At 45.0% G+C, this 23235-nt stretch overlaps 1 protein-coding gene across 1 annotated transcript; it reads left to right on the top strand.

Annotated features, from left to right (window-relative positions):
* Window positions 1–821: 821 nt before the first annotated feature.
* On the top strand, window positions 822–19781 carry TM4SF5 (transmembrane 4 L six family member 5). Its single transcript, XM_073654522.1, has 5 exons — window positions 822–1095; window positions 1364–1444; window positions 4568–4722; window positions 5212–5398; window positions 19505–19781. The coding sequence occupies exons 1-5, from the start codon at window positions 925–927 to the stop codon at window positions 19514–19516; spliced, it is 606 nt and encodes a 201-aa protein (XP_073510623.1). The 5' UTR covers window positions 822–924; the 3' UTR covers window positions 19517–19781.
* The last annotated feature ends 3454 nt before the right edge of the window (window positions 19782–23235 follow it).

The following is a 23235-nucleotide window of genomic DNA, read 5'->3' as shown; positions in this document are numbered from 1 at the left end:
TGTGTCTCTTTGGATGCCATGCTATCCATTTACTTTCCTGAAGGATGTCTCTCATTCTCCTTGTAAAGTCTTTCTGACACTCCTTGATTCCACTTCCAGCACTACAGACATCCCTGTTTATATTTACATCTGTGTAAGGTCATCAGTCAGAGGTCGGGGTTAGGGAGGGCATTACTTACATGGCTCAGGTCTCATTGTTTGAGCTAATCTATTTACATAGATGGTTTAGTAGGGGACTCTTGTAAATAAACCGCTAGCTGGCTTTTAGTATAATATGTCATTAGCATACTAAACATCATTGTTCCAAACGAATAAAAGTCAACATTCAGGGTTATACAAATAGTGTGACCTTTTTTATCAACAAGAGAAATACAAATACATTTATAATTAGTCAACACAGCACAATAGTGTATTTCTCTTGACTTAAACTAATTGTCTGGCTAATTAAGATTTTAAGCTGTATCGTCACCGTTACCATTGCTTTTATTTTAATGGATGAAAAAGGGGGATATAAATGGTAATGGTCTGCAAAAGGGGTGTGATCTATGAAATGGGGCATGGTTTAGGAATGAGGTTTCCCACAGTGTATATGTAGATAAGTTCTATGGTTACAATACACGTCAGGGTCACCTGGTCATGGGCTTGCAGGTGACATCATCGATAAGCCCACAACAAGGGGTTAACCATTACTTATTTGCCTCTTGTGGCATTGGGTTGTTTGATCTTTAACTCATGTATTTATTCCTCTCTTCCCTTCTTCCTACCTCACGCACTTTCCTGGTCCCATCCCCAGGCTGTCACCAATAGCTTTCAATGGACTTTGTCCATCGGCTTATCAGTAAACCAACAACTAGAATTCATCAGAGCAGACTCACCGGGCTCTCGTAGAAACCACATCGGATCTTCCATCCCGGAGGTGCCAGGATGTGTACGGGAAAATGCTCCCGCTTTGTGGGGCTCGCTCTACTCCCTATGGCTTTTATTTGTATTATTGCCAACCTCTTACTGATGTTTCCTAATGGAGAAACCAAATGGATCGATCATATTTCACTCCAAGTCTGGCTTATGGCTGGTGTTCTGGGTAGTGGTCTTTTTGTGAGTATTTCTCGAGAAATGGAGATGCCAGATGGGACTTATAAGTTTGCCTTTAGCCTTCTAGGGTGAAATATGGCTGTGTTATGTCTCAGTTGCTCTTCTTCAAGCATTGATTGGTGGATCATCCTCCTTCATGAGTCCAGGACAGAAACACAGACTGACGAGTCTGACCCAAATGACCACAACTGGGTCCATGGAACTGAGACATGGCAGATGACTATTATTTGGCTTTGCTAATTTTTATGTTTTCTGCCTTCCCTCCCTGTAGATGCTGTGCCCATCCTGTAATGCTATCCGTGCTGGCGGCAAGGGCTGCTGTGGTGAAGGCTGCTGTGGCAATAGGTGCCGGGTAAGTTTTGTTGACCCTAGATATGAACGATGACGAAATTGTGATGCACTGGATCAGACAAGACCTCTAGAAATCGACATTTTGGTGCTTACTGACCATGGTGTCCTTGAGGTCCATCCAAATATTGTACTAATGTTGAGTTATGCCATGGCTTATACTCTAGTTACAACCAGAAAGAGTCCTTAACAGGGATGTCCAACCCGCACCCCAAGGGCCTCCTGCGGCCCAGGATGGCTGTGAATGTGGACCAACACATATTTGTGTTGGTCCACTGACATACTGACATTTACAGTACACCAGCAAAGGGGGAAGTCATCCCACGGTCCCCTGTGATGTGATTACGATGAGTTACCATGATGGCCGGGAGTCTGCTGAAGCCCTCCATGTTGGTCATGGTGGTTCCCCTGTGAATGTCTGGTGTTCATAGGAGTCTATGATTTTTGCTATACACAGAGGTACCGTGGTATTTCTGCATACAGTACAAGCGATCATACGATCGCAGGTTCCGGTCCCCTAAGGGGACTACAAATATAATGAAAAACAAAAATAAATGTTTATAAAAATATGAAACAAAATATATAAAAAGTTCAAATCATCCCCTTTTTCCCCCATTAAAAATAAAGAAATAAAATAAAATAAAAAAATACACGTGTGATATCGTTACGTCAGTAAAAGTCCGATCTATCAAAATATAAAATTAATTAAAACAGGTTTTTCAGCTGCCGCAAAACTGCAAAAAAATGGAATAAGAGGCAATCAAACATTATATCTACCCCTAAATTGTATCCGTAAAAAGCGTTGTCTCAGGGCACCAAAAACGAGCCCTCGCACAGCCCCATCGACCGACAATTTAAAACAACATGGCGACACAAACTTTTTTTTTTTACAAATTTCCTAAAATATTTTGGCCATTTAAGTAAAAACAAAAAAATGTACATGTTTGATATCTCCTTAATTGTACTGACATGGAGAATCAAATTGCTAAGTAATTTTTTACCATATTGTGAACATGGTAAAACAAAAAGAAATGAGCCGGAGCACAAGTTGGTATACGTGTGTAAGAGTATGTTCACACTGTGGCTATTTTAAAAACTAAACTGAAGAAAAAAAACAAAAAATGATCATATAGCCTGTAGTAAGTAAATAGTAATAGTATAAGATAGGGGACTGGGTTTACACTATTTCGATCAAAAAGCGTAAAAGCCATCGCACCGCGAGAAGGTGACCCCATCGGGATGGTCCTAACCTGTCTCTAGTATTAAAACCTCACATTGTGGCAGCCGACCTCAATGTGAATGAGGGCAGAGCAGGACAGGGGGCTGCTAAGCAATCGTTACCATACAGTGAACATAGTAATCAAAAAACAATTGTGGAATTGCTCTTCTTGAGCTGCCTGTCCTCAAAAAACAGAAACTACCCTGATAATGCCAATTCTGCAGAATCAGTATGGTTTCCAAGGGTAGAAAGACCTTTGGAGACATCATGGTCACAAAGCTCAGTGTGCGGCTGGAGACAACTCTTCTTCTTCCAATGTGGCCCAAAAAGGTTGGACACCCCTGCTCTATGGAGACTTTGGTTATTAGGACCGGACCTGTCCCTACTTTGGCATTATATATTTATGGAATAAGTTAGCTTAATTCTTAGATTGCATGATCTTCACATGAGTGGGTAATATCTAGACGTTACCATACATCCTTGTATAGTCATTACTGTGTTATCTCCTTGGTGATTTTATGGGCTTCACATTTGCATCAGGGGACGGTTAGGCGGTGTAGGACCATATTCGCACTGCACACCGCAAGGCATGGTTTATGACCTTCATGGGTCTGTTTAACTGATGGACCGATGTGTAACTTGAACGATCTCTCTGGCAAAGATGCTAAATGGGGCTACCACCTGAAGGGCCTAAAGTAAGAAATGTCGTCTATATAACGGCCGCAGCATTGAAGTCCTCTCCCGGCCAATTATCTGGACACTGTGGCATCTGTACAAAGTCCCCATATACTTGATGTCCTCTTAGAGTGATGGTTATATAAAGAAGGGAAGAAAGCTATGTAAATATTAGGTCTGTTATGGGTCTGTTTAACTATATTTCTTGTTTCGTTTTTTTTCATGCTTACATTGCCTTTAGCAAAGTTGTCATTTCGGTAGTATGGTTTGTTGGCGGCTTTCCTCCTTCCTTCTGTTCCTACACAATAGGGGAGATTTCTCACACTAAATGCCCAAAATTTATGGCAAAAATCTGCGCCCAAACTGTCTTTCATGATCAGCACCATAATTAATAGGTGTTTTAGACACTTTCTGCCCTTTGGCCGGTTAGGCGGTGTAGCCTCGCCGAAAAGGGGCATGGCATCACGGAATAGGGTTTGGCTTATCGGAAAAGGGGCCCAATGTGAGATACAATGCGCCATAAAAATGGACCAAAACTGGCACAGATTTTTGCCACAACATAAGTCAATTTTTGGGGGTGTAAACTTAGTATCTCGTGTTGTCTGATCAGTCTAATGTTAAGACAGTCTAATCTATGATAAATCTGGCTCATTCTAAGACTGTCTAGTGGAAGTTTGCACAGTTGATAAATCTGCTCCAATGTCTGAAGAAGGGGAGCACCGACACCCCAAATCTTGTTTATTTGGAGACAATAGAGTTATTTTTCTTCCTTCCACCACCATAGTTTGATTTATCTGAGATATCCTTGTATGGCACGTTGCCATTCATTACATCCTTTCCCCTTTTTTAGGTTCCCAATATATATGAGAGGTCCAAGCTTTGAAGGACACACAGAACTATGAGAAGATTGGGCCTCTCATATATATTGGGAGAGGCCCAAGCTTTGACGGACACACAGAACTATGAGAAGATTGGGCCTCTCATATATATTGGGAGAGGTCCAAGCTTTGAAGGACACACAGAACTATGAGAAGATTGGGCCTCTCATATATATTGGGAGAGGCCCAAGCTTTGAAGGACACACAGAACTATGAGAAGATTTTGCGACCAATTATTCCTCTCATTTCTGTTGTATTTCACCAGTAACACAGTCGTACCATCACATAATGCATCTGGTGACTCTTTCCTTTCCTGCCACTTCTTGGTTTCATGGCTTTTGTTTTCCTGTTTCAGATGTTACGGTCGGCCTTTTCTTCGATTTTGGGAGGACTCGGAAGCTTCTACTGTGTGGCTGTGTCAGGAACGGCATTGGCTGATGGACCGATGTGTAACCTGAACGATCTCTCTGGCAAAGATGCTAAATGGGGCTACCACCTGAAGGGCCTAAAGTAAGAAATGTCGTCTACATAACGGCCGCAGCATTGAAATCCTCTCCCAGACAATTATCCGGACACTGTGGCATCTGTACAAAGTCCCCATATACTTGATGTCCTCTTAGAGTGATGCTTATATAAAGAAGGGAAGAAAGCTATGTAAACATTAGGTAATGTAGGCGCTATGTATAGGGAAGGGAAGTCACATATTTTGGCCAAATAGGAAGCAGGATGGTCCCTAGAAACTTTTATGAAGAGTCATATGGGAAATTGGAGCTCGCATATTCACATCTAATTATTAGATGTTCTTCTCCACAAAGTTTAAAGGTAGAAAAAGGAGGGGCACCAAAAGATGAAGGGTTGAAGGGTACTTGAAAGTTCATAAGTGAATGCCAGTAGGATCATACCAAGATCAACCTCTGTCTATGGTGTCGCCATAGAGGGGAAGCAGTAGCTTAATGGTTCACTCATCATTACATGTATTACGCTTTGTTTTCTCCATAGTGTGAGTTACCTGACCAACGAGGAATCGTGGAAAATGTGCATCCAGCCCCCCAAAATCGTCCTCTGGCACATCGTCCTGTTCTCCATTCTGCTGGGGATCGGAGCTATACAGTTAGTTCTCTGCGCATCTCAGCTCATTAACAGTCTCATGGGAGTGATGTGCGGAGACTGCAGGAAGAAAGGAAAGGTGAGCACCTCCGATGTTAGTGTAAGGGCTCGTCCAGACCGCCGTATACCTCGGGTGAGTGCTACCCATCATCATGGTGGATAGCACTCATCCCCATGTTATTATTCCATGAGGCCGTTTTTTTTTTCTTCGGACCGAGTGGTCTGAGGAAAGGACTCTCAGCGTGCACGATTAGCCTCCGATATTCGGATTGCACTTGGCCAGTCCAGTGTGTGGGTCCGTGGATGACATCCAAGTGCGGTCCGATTTTCACGGACAGACTGAATAGAGTCTCCAACTCGGAGAAAATCTGACCCCAACCTGATCACTCTTTGATCAAACTCTCCACAATCGGACGGATTTTCTCGGATGAGAGATAAACGGTGGTGTAACCCTCGCCTGAGGCTCAGAGCACGACAAACACCCATTGTGCTTTATTCACCAGACGGAGGCCAAACTCCTGTCCTTTTGGTTTTCATCGGGCTAATAGACGTCAAAATACTTTTTTTTAATGTGTAGGAAAGCAGATCAGGCTGTGCAGAGGATTGTGCTTCCTATTCAGGGGTGTACAGTTTTTTTTTTTACTTAACTGTAGGATGGCGATTCTGCCCCATGCCGCAACCTTCTGTCAAAGCTACACAGTGGGATATGTTCCTGACATACAGGATACCTATGTGGATGGGCAGTGGATAGCTTATTATTAACGGATAATAGGACCCTGCTCCTGCAAATTACCTACTAGCGGAGTCACCTTCAACTCCTCTCCTGACGAGTCCCCGGGATGATCATCACGATGCGTGTGAGATGTTGGGCCAGGTCTAAGAATCAGAAGAGGTGCCGGGGAAGCCAGGACTCTGGTCCAGCGACCACAGACTACCAACGTCACAACTGGACTAGAGTCCTGCTAATCTTTATGCTTGGCTCTAGTCATAATGCAATAATTTATGATGGTCCTATTGTGTTTCCTGCACAGCAGCCTAGTGTTCTGGTGAAACTACTGCCAGTCTCATGATTTTACCAATACCAGCTCTACCATTATACTGAGACTGTCTGTATCTTCAGCGCCCTCTAGTGTTTTTCCATAAGTACTGAGACTCTCTGGATCTTCAGTGCCCTCTAGTGTTCTTCCATTAGTACTGAGATTCTCTGGATCTTCAGTGCCCTCTAGTGTTCTTCCATTAGTACTGAGACTCTCTGGATCTTCAGTGCCCTCTAGTATTCTTCCATTAGTACTGAGACTCTCTGGATCCTCAGTGCCCTCTAGTGTTCTTCCATTAGTACTGAGACTCTCTGGATCTTCAGTGCCCTCTAGTGTTCTTCCATTAGTACTGAGATTCTCTGGATCTTCAGTGCCCTCTAGTGTTCTTCTATTAATACTGAGACTCTCTGGATCCTCAGCGCCCTCTAGTGTTCTTCCATTAATACTGAGACTCTCTGGATCTTCAGCGCCCTCTAGTGTTCTTCCATTAGTACTGAGACTCTCTGGATCTTCAGTGCCCTCTAGTGTTCTTCCATTAGTACTGAGACTCTCTGGATCTTCAGTGCCCTCTAGTGTTCTTCCATTAGTACTGAGACTCTCTGGATCCTCAGTGCCCTCTAGTGTTCTTCCATTAGTACTGAGATTCTCTGGATCCTCAGTGCCCTCTAGAGTTCTTCCATTAATACTGAGACTCTCTGGATCTTCAGCGCCCTCTAGTGTTCTTCCATTAATACTGAGACCCTCTGGATCTTCAGCGCCCTTTAGTATTCTTCCATTAATACTGAGACTCTCTGGATCCTCTGTGCCCTCTAGTGTTCTTCCATTAATACTGAGACTCTCTGGATCCTCAGCGCCCTCTAGTGTTCTTCCATTAATACTGAGACTCTCTGGATCCTCAGCGCCCTCTAGTGTTCTTCCATTAATACTGAGACTCTCTGGATCCTCAGTGCCCTCTTGTGTTCTTCCATTAATACTGAGACTCTCTGGATCCTCAGTGCCCTCTAGTGTTCTTCCATTAGTACTGAGACTCTCTGGATCCTCAGCGCCCTCTAGTGTTCTTCCATTAATACTGAGACTCTCTGGATCCTCAGTGCCCTCTAGTGTTCTTCCATTAATACTGAGACTCTCTGGTTCCTCAGCGCCCTCTAGTGTTCTTCCATTAGTACTGAGACTCTCTGGATCTTCAGCGCCCTCTAGTGTTCTTCCATTAATACTGAGACTCTCTGGATCTTCAGCACCCTCTAGTGTTCTTCCATTAATACTGAGACTCTCTGGATCCTCAGCGCCCTCTAGTGTTCTTCCATTAGTACTGAGACTCTCTGGATCTTCAGTGCCCTCTAGTGTTCTTTCATTAATACTGAGACTCTCTGGATCCTAAGCGCTCTCTAGTGTTCTTCCATTAATATTGAGACTCTCTGGATCTTCAGCGCCCTCTAGCATTCTTCCATTAATATTGAGACTCTCTGGATCTTCAGCGCCCTCTAGTGTTCTTCCATTAGTACTGAGACTCTCTGGATCTTCAGCGCCCTCTAGTGTTCTTCCATTAGTACTGAGACTCTCTGGATCTTCAGCGCCCTCTAGTGTTCTTCCATTAGTACTGAGACTCTCTGGATCTTCAGCACCCTCTAGTATTCTTCCATTAATACTGAGACTCTCTGGATCTTCAGCGCCCTCTAGTGTTCTTCCATTAGTACTGAGACTCTCTGGATCTTCAGCGCCCTCTAGTGTTCTTCCATTAGTACTGACACTCTCTGGATCTTCAGCGCCCTCTAGTGTTCTTCCATTAGTACTGAGACTCTCTGGATCTTCAGCACCCTCTAGTGTTCTTCCATTAATACTGAGACTCTCTGGATCTTCAGTGCCCTCTTGTGTTCTTCCATTAATTCTGAGACTCTCTGGATCCTCAGCGCCTTCTAGTGTTCTTCCATTAGTACTGAGACTCTCTGGATCTTCAGTGCCCTCTAGTGTTCTTCCATTAATACTAAGACTCTCTGGATCCTCAGTGCCCTCTTGTGTTCTTACATTAATACTGAGACTCTCTGGATCCTCAGCGCCCTCTAGTGTTCTTCCATTAATACTGAGACTCTCTAGATCCTCAGCGCCCTCTAGTGTTCTTCCATTAATACTGAGACTCTCTGGATCCTCAGCGCCCTCTAGTGTTCTTCCATTAATACTGAGACTCTCTGGTTCCTCAGCGCCCTCTAGTGTTCTTCCATTAATACTGAGACTCCCTGGATCCTCAGCGCCCTCTAGTGTTCTTCCATTAATACTGAGACCCTCTGGATTCTCAGTGCCCTCTAGTGTTCTTCCATTAATACTGAGACTCTCTGGTTCCTCAGCGCCCTCTAGTGTTCTTCCATTAATACTGAGACTCTCTGGATCCTCAGCGCCCTCTAGTGTTCTTCCATTAATACTGAGACTCTCTGGATCTTCAGTGCCCTCTAGTGTTCTTCCATTAGTACTGAGACTCCCTGGATCTTCAGTGCCCTCTAGTGTTCTTCCATTAGTACTGAGATTCTCTGGATCCTCAGTGCCCTCTAGTGTTCTTCCATTAATACTGAGACTCTCTGGATCCTCAGCGCCCTCTAGTGTTCTTCCATTAATACTGAGATTCTCTGGATCTTCAGCACCCTCTAGTGTTCTTCCATTAGTACTGAGACCCTCTGGATCCTCAGTGCCCTCTAGTGTTCTTCCATTAGTACTGAGACTCTCTGGATCCTCAGCGCCCTCTAGTGTTCTTCCATTAGTACTGAGACTCTCTGGATCCTCAGCGCCCTCTAGTGTTCTTCCATTAGTACTGAGACTCTCTGGATCTTCAGCGCCCTCTAGCGTTCTTCCATTAGTACTGAGACTCTCTGGATCTTCAGCACCCTCTAGTATTCTTCCATTAGTACTGAGACTCTCTGGATCTTCAGCGCCCTCTAGTGTTCTTCCATTAATACTGAGACTCTCTGGATCCTCAGCGCCCTCTAGTGTTCTTCCATTAATACTGAGACTCTCTGGATCTTCAGTGCCCTCTAGTATTCTTCCATTAGTACTGAGACTCTCTGGATCTTCAGCGCCCTCTAGTGTTCTTCCATTAATACTGAGACTCTCTGGATCTTCAGTGCCCTCTAGTATTCTTCCATTAGTACTGAGACTGTCTGGATCTTAAGCGCCCTCTAGTGTTCTTCCATTAGTACTGAGACTCTCTTGATCTTCAGCGCCCTCTAGTGTTCTTCCATTAATACTGAGACTCTCTGGATCTTCAGTGCCCTCTAGTGTTCTTCCATTAATACTGAGACTCTCTGGATCTTCAGCGCCCTCTAGTGTTCTTCCATTAATACTGAGACTCTCTTGATCTTCAGCGCCCTCTAGTGTTCTTCCATTAATACTGAGACTCTCTGGATCTTCAGTGCCCTCTAGTGTTCTTCCATTAATACTGAGACTCTCTAGATCCTCAGCGCCCTCTAGTGTTCTTCCATTAGTACTGAGACTCTCTGGATCTTCAGCGCCCTCTAGTATTCTTCCATTAATACTGAGACTCTCTGGATCTTCAGCGCCCTCTAGTGTTCTTCCATTAGTACTGAGACTCTCTGGATCTTCAGCGCCCTCTAGTATTCTTCCATTAATACTGAGACTCTCTGGATCCTCAGTGCCCTTTAGTGTTCTTCCATTAATACTGAGATTCTCTGGATCTTCAGTGCCCTCTAGTGTTCTTCCATTAGTACTGAGACTCTCTGGATCCTCAGCGCCCTCTAGTGTTCTTCCATTAATACTGAGATTCTCTGGATCTTCAGTGCCCTCTAGTGTTCTTCCATTAATACTGAGACTCTCTGGATCTTCAGCGCCCTCTAGTGATCTTCCATTAATACTGAGACTCTCTGGATCCTCAGCGCCCTCTAGTGTTCTTCCATTAATACTGAGACTCTCTGGATCTTCAGCGCCCTCTAGTGTTCTTCCATTAGTACTGAGACTCTCTGGATCTTCAGCGCCCTCTAGTATTCTTCCATTAATACTGAGACTCTCTGGATCCTCAGTGCCCTTTAGTGTTCTTCCATTAATACTGAGATTCTCTGGATCTTCAGTGCCCTCTAGTGTTCTTCCATTAGTACTGAGACTCTCTGGATCTTCAGCACCCTCTAGTATTCTTCCATTAATACTGAGACTCTCTGGATCTTCAGTGCCCTCTAGTGTTCTTCCATTAGTTCTGAGACTCTCTGGATCTTCAGTGCCCTCTTGTGTTCTTCCATTAGTACAGAGACTCTCTGGATCCTCAGCGCCCTCTAGTGTTCTTCCATTAATACTGAGACTCTCTGGATCTTCAGTGCCCTTTAGTATTCTTCCATTAATACTGAGACTCTCTGGATCTTCAGTGCCCTCTTGTGTTCTTCCATTAGTACAGAGACTCTCTGGATCCTCAGCGCCCTCTAGTGTTCTTCCATTAATACTGAGACTCTCTGGATCTTCAGCGCCCTCTAGTGTTCTTCCATTAATACTGAGACTCTCTGGATCTTCAGTGCCCTTTAGTATTCTTCCATTAATACTGAGACTCTCTGGATCTTCAGTGCCCTTTAGTATTCTTCCATTAATACTGAGACTCTCTGGATCTTCAGTGCCCTCTTGTGTTCTTCCATTAATACTGAGACTCCCTGGATCTTCAGTGCCCTCTAGTGTTCTTCCATTAATACTGAGACTCTCTGGATCCTCAGTGCCCTCTTGTGTTCTTCCATTAATACTGAGACTCTCTGGATCTTCAGCGCCCTCTAGTGTTCTTCCATTAATACTGAGACTTTCTGGATCTTCAGCGCCCTCTAGTGTTCTTCCATTAGTACTGAGACTCTCTGGATCTTCAGCGCCCTCTAGTATTCTTCCATTAATACTGAGACTCTCTGGATCTTCAGTGCCCTTTAGTATTCTTCCATTAATACTGAGACTCTCTGGATCTTCAGTGGCCTTTAGTATTCTTCCATTAATACTGAGACTCTCTGGATCTTCAGTGCCCTCTTGTGTTCTTCCATTAATACTGAGACTCCCTGGATCTTCAGTGCCCTCTAGTGTTCTTCCATTAATACTGAGACTCTCTGGATCCTCAGTGCCCTCTTGTGTTCTTCCATTAATACTGAGACTCTCTGGATCTTCAGCGCCCTCTAGTGTTCTTCCATTAATACTGAGACTTTCTGGATCTTCAGCGCCCTCTAGTGTTCTTCCATTAATACTGAGACTTTCTGGATCTTCAGCGCCCTCTAGTGTTCTTCCATTAGTACTGAGACTCTCTGCATCTTCAGCACCCTCTAGTGTTCTTCCATTAGTACTGAGACTCTCTGGATCCTCAGCACCCTCTAGTGTTCTTCCATTAATACTGAGACTCTCTGGATCCTCAGTGCCCTCTAGTGTTCTTCCATTAATACTGAGACCCTCTGGATCTTCAGTTCCCTCTAGTGTTCTTCCATTAATACTGAGACTCTCTGGATCTTCAGCGCCCTCTAGTGTTCTTCTATTAATACTGAGACTCTCTGGATCCTCAGCGCCCTCTAGTGTTCTTCCATTAATACTGAGATTCTCTGGATCTTCAGTGCCCTCTAGTGTTCTTCCATTAATACTGAGACTCTCTGGATCTTCAGCGCCCTCTAGTGTTCTTCCATTAATACTGAGACTCTCTGGATCCTCAGCGCCCTCTAGTGTTCTTCCATTAATACTGAGACTCTCTGGATCTTCAGCGCCCTCTAGTGTTCTTCCATTAATACTGAGATTCTCTGGATCTTCAGCGCCCTCTAGTGTTCTTCCATTAATACTGAGATTCTCTGGATCTTCAGTGCCCTCTAGTGTTCTTCCATTAATACTGAGACTCTCTGGATCTTCAGTGCCCTCTAGTGTTCTTCCATTAATACTGAGATTCTCTGGATCTTCAGCGCCCTCTAGTGTTCTTCCATTAATACTGAGACTCTCTGGATCCTCAGCGCCCTCTAGTGTTCTTCCATTAATACTGAGACTCTCTGGATCTTCAGCGCCCTCTAGTGTTCTTCCATTAATACTGAGACTCTCTGGATCCTCAGTGCCCTCTAGTGTTCTTCCATTAATACTGAGACTCTCTGGATCTTCAGCGCCCTCTAGTGTTCTTCCATTAATACTGAGACTCTCTGGATCCTCAGCGCCCTCTAGTGTTCTTCCATTAATACTGAGACTCTCTGGATCTTCAGCGCCCTCTAGTGTTCTTCCATTAATACTGAGACTCTCTGGATCTTCAGCGCCCTCTAGTGTTCTTCCATTAATACTGAGATTCTCTGGATCTTCAGTGCCCTCTTGTGTTCTTCCATTAATACTGAGACTCTCTGGATCCTCAGCGCCCTCTAGTGTTCTTCCATTAATACTGAGACTCTCTGGATCCTCAGTGCCCTTTAGTGTTCTTCCATTAATACTGAGATTCTCTGGATCTTCAGTGCCCTCTAGTGTTCTTCCATTAGTACTGAGACTCTCTGGATCCTCAGCGCCCTCTAGTGTTCTTCCATTAATACTGAGATTCTCTGGATCTTCAGTGCCCTCTAGTGTTCTTCCATTAATACTGAGACTCTCTGGATCTTCAGCGCCCTCTAGTGTTCTTCCATTAATACTGAGACTCTCTGGATCCTCAGCGCCCTCTAGTGTTCTTCCATTAATACTGAGACTCTCTGGATCTTCAGCGCCCTCTAGTGTTCTTCCATTAGTACTGAGACTCTCTGGATCTTCAGCGCCCTCTAGTATTCTTCCATTAATACTGAGACTCTCTGGATCCTCAGTGCCCTTTAGTGTTCTTCCATTAATACTGAGATTCTCTGGAACTTCAGCGCCCTCTAGTGTTCTTCCATTAGTACTGAGACTCTCTGGATCTTCAGCACCCTCTAGTATTCTTCCATTAATACTGAGACTCTCTGGATCTTCAGTGCCCTCTAGTGTTCTTCCATTAGTTCTGAGACTCTCTGGATCTTCAGTGCCCTCTTGTGTTCTTCCATTAGTACAGAGACTCTCTGGATCCTCAGCGCCCTCTAGTGTTCTTCCATTAATACTGAGACTCTCTGGATCTTCAGTGCCCTTTAGTATTCTTCCATTAATACTGAGACTCTCTGGATCTTCAGTGCCCTCTTGTGTTCTTCCATTAGTACAGAGACTCTCTGGATCCTCAGCGCCCTCTAGTGTTCTTCCATTAATACTGAGACTCTCTGGATCTTCAGCGCCCTCTAGTATTCTTCCATTAATACTGAGACTCTCTGGATCTTCAGTGCCCTTTAGTATTCTTCCATTAATACTGAGACTCTCTGGATCTTCAGTGCCCTTTAGTATTCTTCCATTAATACTGAGACTCTCTGGATCTTCAGTGCCCTCTTGTGTTCTTCCATTAATACTGAGACTCCCTGGATCTTCAGTGCCCTCTAGTGTTCTTCCATTAATACTGAGACTCTCTGGATCCTCAGTGCCCTCTTGTGTTCTTCCATTAATACTGAGACTCTCTGGATCTTCAGCGCCCTCTAGTGTTCTTCCATTAATACTGAGACTTTCTGGATCTTCAGCGCCCTCTAGTGTTCTTCCATTAGTACTGAGACTCTCTGGATCTTCAGCGCCCTCTAGTATTCTTCCATTAATACTGAGACTCTCTGGATCTTCAGTGCCCTTTAGTATTCTTCCATTAATACTGAGACTCTCTGGATCTTCAGTGCCCTTTAGTATTCTTCCATTAATACTGAGACTCTCTGGATCTTCAGTGCCCTCTTGTGTTCTTCCATTAATACTGAGACTCCCTGGATCTTCAGTGCCCTCTAGTGTTCTTCCATTAATACTGAGACTCTCTGGATCCTCAGTGCCCTCTTGTGTTCTTCCATTAATACTGAGACTCTCTGGATCTTCAGCGCCCTCTAGTGTTCTTCCATTAATACTGAGACTTTCTGGATCTTCAGCGCCCTCTAGTGTTCTTCCATTAATACTGAGACTTTCTGGATCTTCAGCGCCCTCTAGTGTTCTTCCATTAGTACTGAGACTCTCTGCATCTTCAGCACCCTCTAGTGTTCTTCCATTAGTACTGAGACTCTCTGGATCCTCAGCACCCTCTAGTGTTCTTCCATTAATACTGAGACTCTCTGGATCCTCAGTGCCCTCTAGTGTTCTTCCATTAGTACTGAGACCCTCTGGATCTTCAGTTCCCTCTAGTGTTCTTCCATTAATACTGAGACTCTCTGGATCTTCAGCGCCCTCTAGTGTTCTTCTATTAATACTGAGACTCTCTGGATCCTCAGCGCCCTCTAGTGTTCTTCCATTAATACTGAGATTCTCTGGATCTTCAGTGCCCTCTAGTGTTCTTCCATTAATACTGAGACTCTCTGGATCTTCAGCGCCCTCTAGTGTTCTTCCATTAATACTGAGACTCTCTGGATCCTCAGCGCCCTCTAGTGTTCTTCCATTAATACTGAGACTCTCTGGATCTTCAGCGCCCTCTAGTGTTCTTCCATTAATACTGAGATTCTCTGGATCTTCAGCGCCCTCTAGTGTTCTTCCATTAATACTGAGATTCTCTGGATCTTCAGTGCCCTCTAGTGTTCTTCCATTAATACTGAGACTCTCTGGATCTTCAGTGCCCTCTAGTGTTCTTCCATTAATACTGAGATTCTCTGGATCTTCAGCGCCCTCTAGTGTTCTTCCATTAATACTGAGACTCTCTGGATCCTCAGCGCCCTCTAGTGTTCTTCCATTAATACTGAGACTCTCTGGATCTTCAGCGCCCTCTAGTGTTCTTCCATTAATACTGAGACTCTCTGGATCCTCAGTGCCCTCTAGTGTTCTTCCATTAATACTGAGACTCTCTGGATCTTCAGCGCCCTCTAGTGTTCTTCCATTAATACTGAGACTCTCTGGATCCTCAGCGCCCTCTAGTGTTCTTCCATTAATACTGAGACTCTCTGGATCTTCAGCGCCCTCTAGTGTTCTTCCATTAATACTGAGACTCTCTGGATCTTCAGCGCCCTCTAGTGTTCTTCCATTAATACTGAGATTCTCTGGATCTTCAGTGCCCTCTTGTGTTCTTCCATTAATACTGAGACTCTCTGGATCCTCAGCGCCCTCTAGTGTTCTTCCATTAATACTGAGACTCTCTGGATCCTCAGTGCCCTCTAGTATTCTTCCATTAATACTGAGACTCTCTGGATCCTCAGTGCCCTCTAGTGTTCTTCCATTAATACTGAGACTCTCTGGATCTTCAGCGCCCTCTAGTATTCTTCCATTAATACTGAGACTCTCTGGATCCTCAGTGCCCTCTAGTGTTCTTCCATTAATACTGAGACTCTCTGGATCTTCAGCGCCCTCTAGTGTTCTTCCATTAATACTGAGACTCTCTGGATCCTCAGCGCCCTCTAGTGTTCTTCCATTAATACTGAGACTCTCTGGATCCTCAGCGCCCTCTAGTGTTCTTCCATTAATACTGAGATTCTCTGGATCTTCAGCGCCCTTTATTGTTCTACTATTAGTACCGAGATTGTCAGCACCCTCTAGTGTTCTGTACAATTGGTGGCAGATGGTTGAACTTGATGGACCTAGGTCTTTATCCAACCTATGTTACTATGTTACTATGTTGCATTAATACTGAGACTCTCTGGATCCTCAGCGCCCTCTAGGGTTCTACCATATGTACTGAGACTTTCTGTATTGAGACACCTTTGATCTTCAGCGCCCTCAAGTGTTCTACTCTACTATAAGTACTGAGGCTCTCTGGATTTTCAGTGCCCTCTAGTGTTCTTGCATTAGTATTGAGACTCTCTGGCTACTGAGCGCCCTCTAGTGTTCCACCATAAATACTGAGACTCTCTGGATCTTCAGTGCCCTCTAGTGTTCTTCCATTAGTACTTAATCTCTGGATGTCTGCCCCTCTATTGTTTTACCATAAATACTGAAACTTTTTGGATCTTCAACGCCATCTAGTGTTCAACCAGTATTAGTGAGACTCTCTGGATCCTCAGTGTCCTCTAGTGTCCTACTATAAGCAGTGTCGGACTGGGGTGTCTGGGGCCCACAGGAAGAATTGATCCTCGGGGCCCACCCTACAGCTATATGTAAATACCTGTTAGCCGTTATCCCTGTTATAGTGGAGCGTCGGCTGTATATCACAGGCGGCTCCTGCACATCTACTGTTCACATACTATAATTGAGATGTACAATTATTGTAGTTCGCATTAAAGGGTTCTTTGGTTAAAATAAGTTATCACCGATCCATGGGCTCTACAGGATCGGTGATAACTTACTGATCGTTTGGGTCCGAACATTGGAAAACGCACCTATCGGAAGAATGGGGAAGTTTTATCCCAGACCGGACACTTATCCCCATTTTAAAGTGCAGCAGCAGGTGGGACGTCTGACCGCAGCTCCATTGATTCTCCTTGGGGTCTTCCAGAAAAAAAACAAGAAGAGCCACTGAGGGAATGAATGGATCAGTGGTCAAGTCGCACATAAGCTCCAGTCTAATGGGGATAAAAGCTCCACATTCTACCAATCGGTGCAGGTCCCAGCATTCAGACCCCCACCAATCAATAATTTATCACTTATCCTGTGGAGAGGTGATTACTTGTTTTCCCCGGAGAACATCTGTAAGTGCATCTTGTTCCAAGTATTTAATCACTAATGAAAATAAACAATCTTCTCCTAATTAATATCAGAGAGAACAAATGACCGCCATACACAACACAATCCACTATGCCACATACAAGGGAGAAATGCTTTCACTCCATGACCAGACCACATATTACCACCACATAGTGACTGATTAATACTACATATAAGGGAGAAATACCATCACACCATGACCAGACCACATATTACCACCACATAGTGACTGAATAATACCACATACAAGGGAGAAATGCCACCACATCATGACCAGACCAGACCACATTAACAGCATATAGCGTCCAAATAATTCCCCATCATTGCTCTCCCCCATCCCCATCATTGTTCTCCCCCACCTCCTCCATCATTGCTCTCTCCCATCCCCATGATTGCTTTCCCCCACCTCCTCCATCATTGCTATCCCTTACCTCCTCCATCATTGTCATATCTCCTCCATCATTGCCATATCTCCCCCACCTCCTCCATCATCATTGCCATATCTCCCCCCACCACCTCCATCATCATTGCCATATCTCCCCCCACCTCCATCATCATTGCCATATCTCCCCCCACCTCCATCATCATTGTCATATCTACCCCCACCACCTCCATCATCATTGCCATATCTCCCCCTACCCCCTCCATCATCATTGCCATATCTCCCCCACCTGCTCCATCATCATTGCCATATCTCCCCACCTCCTCCCTCACCATGCTATGCATATCTCCCCACCTCCTCCCTCACCATGCTATGCATATCTCCCCCCACCTCCTCCATCATCATGCCATGTATATTTCCCCCCACCTCCTCCATCACCATGCCATGTATATCTCCCTCCACCTCCTCCATCACCATGCCAAGCTTATCTCCCACCACCTCCTCCATCACCATGCCATGCATATCTCCCTCCACCTCCTCCATCACCATGCCATGTATATCTCCCCCTACCTCCTCCATCACCATGCCAAGCTTATCTCCCACCACCTCCTCCATCACCATGCCATGCATATCTCCCTCCACCTCCTCCATCACCATGCCATGTATATCTCCCCCCACCTCCTCCATCACCATTGCTCTCCCTCTTCTCCCCCACTTCCTCCAGCACCATTGTTCTCCCTCTTCTCCCCCCACCTTCTCCAGCACCATTGCTCTCCCTCCTCTCCCCCCACCTCCTCCATCACCATTGCTCTCCGCTTCCTGCCCGCCACACAGGATGAGGGCAATCTGGCCATGGGCCCCCCAGAGGCTGGGGGTCCGAGAAGCAGGCCAGATTGCCCTCATCAGCCGCACTGCAAGGGCCCTCCTGACCCTCCAGGCCCTTGCAGTGTGGAGCACCGGCGGCCATGTTAACCAGGGGCCCTGTGCGTCCTGCTCAGGGGCCCACTGAGGACCCGCGCCCACCGGAGAATTCTCCGTTGTCCCGGTGTCCCAGTCCGACCCTGACTATAAGTACTGAGACTCTCTGGATCTTCATCGCCCTCTAGTGTTCTTCCATTAGTGCTTAATCTCTGGATGTCTGCCCCTCTAGTGTTTTACCATAAGTACTGAGATTTTCTGACTCTTCAGTGCTTCCTAGTGTTCTACCATTAGTACTGAGACTCTCTGGCTTCTCAGCACCCTCTTGTGTTCTACCATAAATACTGATACTTTCTGGATCTTCAGCACCCTCTAGTGTTCCTCCATTAGAATTGACCATCTGGATCTTCAGCACCCTCTAGTTTTCTTTAATTAGTACTTAATCTCAGGATGTCGGCCCCTCTAGTGTTTTACCATAAATACTAAGACTCTGGATCCTCAGCGCCCTCTAGTGTTCTAGAAGTACTGAGACTCTCTGGATCCTCGGCGCCCTCTAGTGTTCTACTATAAGTACTGAGACTCTCTGGATCATCAGGGCCCTCGTTTTCTACCATAAGTACTGAGACTCTCTGGATGCTCAGCGCCCTCTAGTGTTCTTCTATAAGTATTGAGACTCTCTGGATCCTCAGCGCCCTCTAGTGTTCTACTATAAGTACATAGACTCTCTGGATCCTCAGCGCCCTCTAGTGTTCTGCCATAAGTACTGAGACTCTCTGGATCCTCAGCGCCCTCTAGTGTTCTTCCATTAACCATCAGCCCCCCCAACCTACTGTCTCCTTCCTCATCACCCTGTAGAATGTAAGGGCAGGGTCCTCTTCCCTCTGTACCAGTCCAGAGCACTCGCTGTTTCTGGATCTTCATCATCTTTGTGTTCTACAAGTATAGAGACTTGCTTTCTAATTATTTCTGCACATACCAAGCCTCACATCAGATCTCCTGTAGCGCCATATCTACCAACTCTTTGTTTTATCAGCGCCTCCTAGTGTTGTAATATAAGTACTAATTTTATCTCACTCTCATGGGATGACCTATAGCACCCCCTAGAGTAATAATATGCCTATGACATCTCTTATAATGTTACAGAATAGGAGCTGTCTCTCATGTTACCAGCTTTTGGAACTATTTGCAGGACTGGAAGGAATAATATTACAGCTCACCCTTCTCTTACCTGTGTATTTCCTTCCATCCACAGAATGAAGGCTGAGGGAGACGCGGCCCCTCGTGGTCTCAGTGCTGTGACCCCGTGAGCTGGAGACTGAATCGATGTTAATAACTCCAATAAACCTGTAAAAATAAGACATTTTCAAGAGAGAAACACAATATATTGTATGTTATTAATGGCGGTGATCGCAGGAGAGGAGCCGCTGCCTCCACAGGGAAGGTGTAAGTAAAGGGTTAGAACTATGGAGAAAGGAGTCGATTGAGTGAGGATGTGTATGTAATAAAGGTGCATCTCGTCTGTACAACCACGCCCCTTTGTACATGTCTATTATACATGGCACCCGCCCCCGCTCATAAGCTCATCTCCTGCTCAGAATAAGCCAAGTCGGGATATACTGACATACAGTACAGACCAAAAGTTTGGACACACCTTCTCATTTAAAGATTTTTCTGTATTTTCATGACTATGAAAATTGTACATTCACACTGAAGGCATCAAAACTATGAATTAACACATGTGGAATTATATACTTAACAAAAAAGTGTGAAACAACTGATAATATGTCTTATATTCTAGGGTCTTCACAGTAGCCACCTTTTGCTTTGACTGCTTTGCACACTCTTGGCATTCTCTTGATGAGCTTCAAGAGGTAGTCACCGGAAATGGTCTTCCAACAATCTTGAAGGAGTTCCCAGAGATGCTTAGCACTTGTTGGCCCTTTTGCCTTCACTCTGCGATCCAGCTCACCCCAAACCATCTCGATTGGGTTCAGGTCTGGTGACTGTGGAGGCCAGGTCATCTGGCGTAGCCCCCCATCACTCTCCTTCTTGGTCAAATAGCCCTTACACAGCCTGGAGGTGTTTGGGGTCATTGTCCTGTTGAAAAATAAATGATGGTCCAACTAAACGCAAACCGGATGGAATAGCATGCCGCTGCAAGATGCTGTGATAGCCATGCTGGTTCAGTATGCCTTCAATTTTGAATAAATCCCCCACAGTGTCACTAGCAAAGCCCCCCACACCATCACACCTCCTCCTCCATGCTTCACGGTGGGAACCAGGCATGTAGAGTCCATCCGTTCACCTTTTCTGCGTCGCACAAAGACTCGGTGGTTGGAAGCAAAGATCTCAAATTTGGACTCATCAGACCAAAGCACAGATTTCCACTGGTCTAATGTCCATTCCTTGTGTTCTTTTCCCAAACAAGTCTCTTCTGCTTGTTGCCTGTCCTTAGCAGTGGTTTCCTAGCAGCTATTTTACCATGAAGGCCTGCTGCACAAAGTCTCCTCTTAACAGTTGTTGTAGAGATGTGTCTGCTGCTAGAACTCTGTGTGGCATTGACCTGGTCTCTAATCTGAGCTGCTGTTAACCTGCGATTTCTGAGGCTGGTGACTCGGATAAACTTATCCTCAGAAGCAGAGGTGACTCTTGGTCTTCCTTTCCTGGGGCGGTCCTCATGTGAGCCAGTTTCTTTGTAGCGCTTGATGGTTTTTGCAACTGCACTTGGGGACACATTCAAAGTTTTTGCACTGACTGATCTTCATTTCTTAAAGTAATGATGGCCACTCGTTTTTCTTTACTTAGCTGCTTTTTTCTTGCCATAATACAAATTCTAACAGTCTATTCAGTAGGACTATCAGCTGTGTATCCACCTGACTTCTGCACAACACAACTGATGGTCCCAACCCCATTTATAAGGCAAGAAATCCCACTTATTAAACCTGACAGGGCACACCTGTGAAGTGAAAACCATTTCCGGTGACTGACTGAAGCTCATCAAGAGAATGCTAAGAGTGTGCAAAGCAGTCATCAAAGCAAAAGGTGGCTACTGTGAAGACCCTAGAATATAAGACATATTTTCAGTTGTTTCACACTTTTTTGTTAAGTATATAATTCCACATGTGTTAATTCATAGTTTTGATGCCTTCAGTGTGAATGTACAATTTTAATAGTCATGAAAATACAGAAAAATCTTTAAATGAGAAGGTGTGTCCAAACTTTGGCTCTGTACTGTATATATATATATATATATACATGGTTTCCGTATAATTCTGCTCCCACCTATTTGCTGTTAGTGAATGAGAACATTTATTGTCAGCATCCAGACAGGAACCTAACGCATTCTTGGGAAGAATTCTTTAAAGAGAACACTTGTTTCTTTTTCTTTTCTTTTAAATCTGCTGGACAGTTCCAGAGTAATGGGACTTTGTGGTCTTTACCAACAGGGCGGGGATTCTTATAGGTTAATTATGCAGATCATCAGCCCAAAGACCCGCCCCTGCGGAATCCGCATTGATACATTCCATCATGTAAATCTCAGTCTCTAGGATCCAGTGAGGCTCATTCCTCCGTGCGAGCAGAATACTCTCCCCGGCTGTTGGCCATTATGGTCTTTACCATCATGCAAATATTAGGATTGGATCTCCAAAATAATCAGCCCGCTCCTCTGCCAAAAAAAAAAGGAAGTGTTTCTGTGTTGATTCCATTCATTTCTAATTTTGGTGACCCGTATAAGATCAATAATTTATTACAAGCCATGAGAAAAACTCTCCTGGAGAAAACCAGGTGAGCCCGAACCAGAAGAACCTTGCTGCTGTAATTCTTTTTGTGCCTCTAGGTGGCCACGCAGCTTTAATTGCTCTTGACTCACTATTACACACGTATGCTGGTTAGGATGAGCATGCATATGTTTTCAGAGGATCCCCCGATCCCCATCTGATTCCCTGCTACACTCACAAATGTTCTGTCCTCTCTAAACACCTCTTCCTGTCTACTCCAGACTCCTCTGCCCTCCACCAGACTCCTCAGTACTCTCTGGACCCCTGTGTTCCTCTGGTCCCCTCCAGACTCCACTGTCTCCACTTCTGCCTCTTACAGACACCTCTTCCCTTTCCCAGAATCTTTGGTAATTGTGAGTTCTTTGTCCTCTCCGGACACCATTTCCCCACTTCTGAATTATCTGCTCTCCCCAGATTCTTCTATCCTCTCTGGACACTTCTGTCTAAATGCGAAAAGTTCCAGAGTTTTCCAGACTCATCTGTCCCCTCCACACTTCTTTATCCCCCCGATAAACCTATGTCCCATCCAGAACCCTCTGTCCCCTATAAAACTTCTTTTCTCCTTCGGACACTTCTGTTCCCTCCAGACTCCTCTGTCCTCTACAGACACATCTCTCTTCAGACTTTTCTCTCCTCACCAGACTCAACTCTTCCCTCCAGACATCTATGTCATCCTCTAAACATCTCTGTCTCCTCCAAACTTCCCGGTCCTCTTCAAGACCCCACTATTGGATCCAACACCACTGTCCTTTCTGGAGAACTCTGGCCCCTCCAACACCACTGTCCATTTGGGACGCCTCTTTCACCTTCAGGCCACAACGTGAAATACAGATATCTCCAGACTACACTATCCCCTACCGACACATCTGTCCTCTTCAGATTCCTCTGTTCCCAGTGGTCAACACTATTCTCCAGAATCAACAATTCATCCATCACCTTTGTCTCCCGCAGACAGCTCTGTCCTTTCCAGACACATCTCCTCTCCAGAACCCATAGTTCATGCACACTTCATATCTTACTTTTCCATATGTCACAATATATGTTATATTTAGTGTTGAGTGAGCACTAAAATGCTCGGGTGCTCGAAGCTCGGGCCGAGCTCGCCGTGATACTCGGGTGCTCGACCCGAGCAACGAGCCCAATGTTAGTCTATGGGAGACTCGAGCATTTTTGCGGTGGCACCCCCGGCAGTCTTTTAAAAGCC

The sequence above is a fragment of the Phyllobates terribilis genome, unplaced genomic scaffold (assembly GCF_046119375.1).
Source record: "Phyllobates terribilis strain yellow unplaced genomic scaffold, ASM4611937v1 Scaffold_11__3_contigs__length_659146591, whole genome shotgun sequence".
In the NCBI taxonomy this organism is placed as follows: Eukaryota; Metazoa; Chordata; class Amphibia; order Anura; family Dendrobatidae; genus Phyllobates; species Phyllobates terribilis.
The sequence above is the reverse complement of the archived record's forward strand: the minus strand, read 5'-3'. Positions and strand labels throughout refer to the sequence as shown.

Excerpts from the sequence above, each read along its gene's own strand:
- TM4SF5 (XM_073654522.1), top strand. The coding sequence starts at position 925 with ATGTGTACGGGAAAATGCTCCCGCTTTGTGGGGCTCGCTCTACTCCCT. Across the intron at positions 1,445-4,567 it reads GCTGTGGCAATAGGTGCCGG|ATGTTACGGTCGGCCTTTTC; the intron begins GTAAGTTTTGTT and ends TTCCTGTTTCAG. Across the intron at positions 4,723-5,211 it reads TACCACCTGAAGGGCCTAAA|TGTGAGTTACCTGACCAACG; the intron begins GTAAGAAATGTC and ends TTTTCTCCATAG.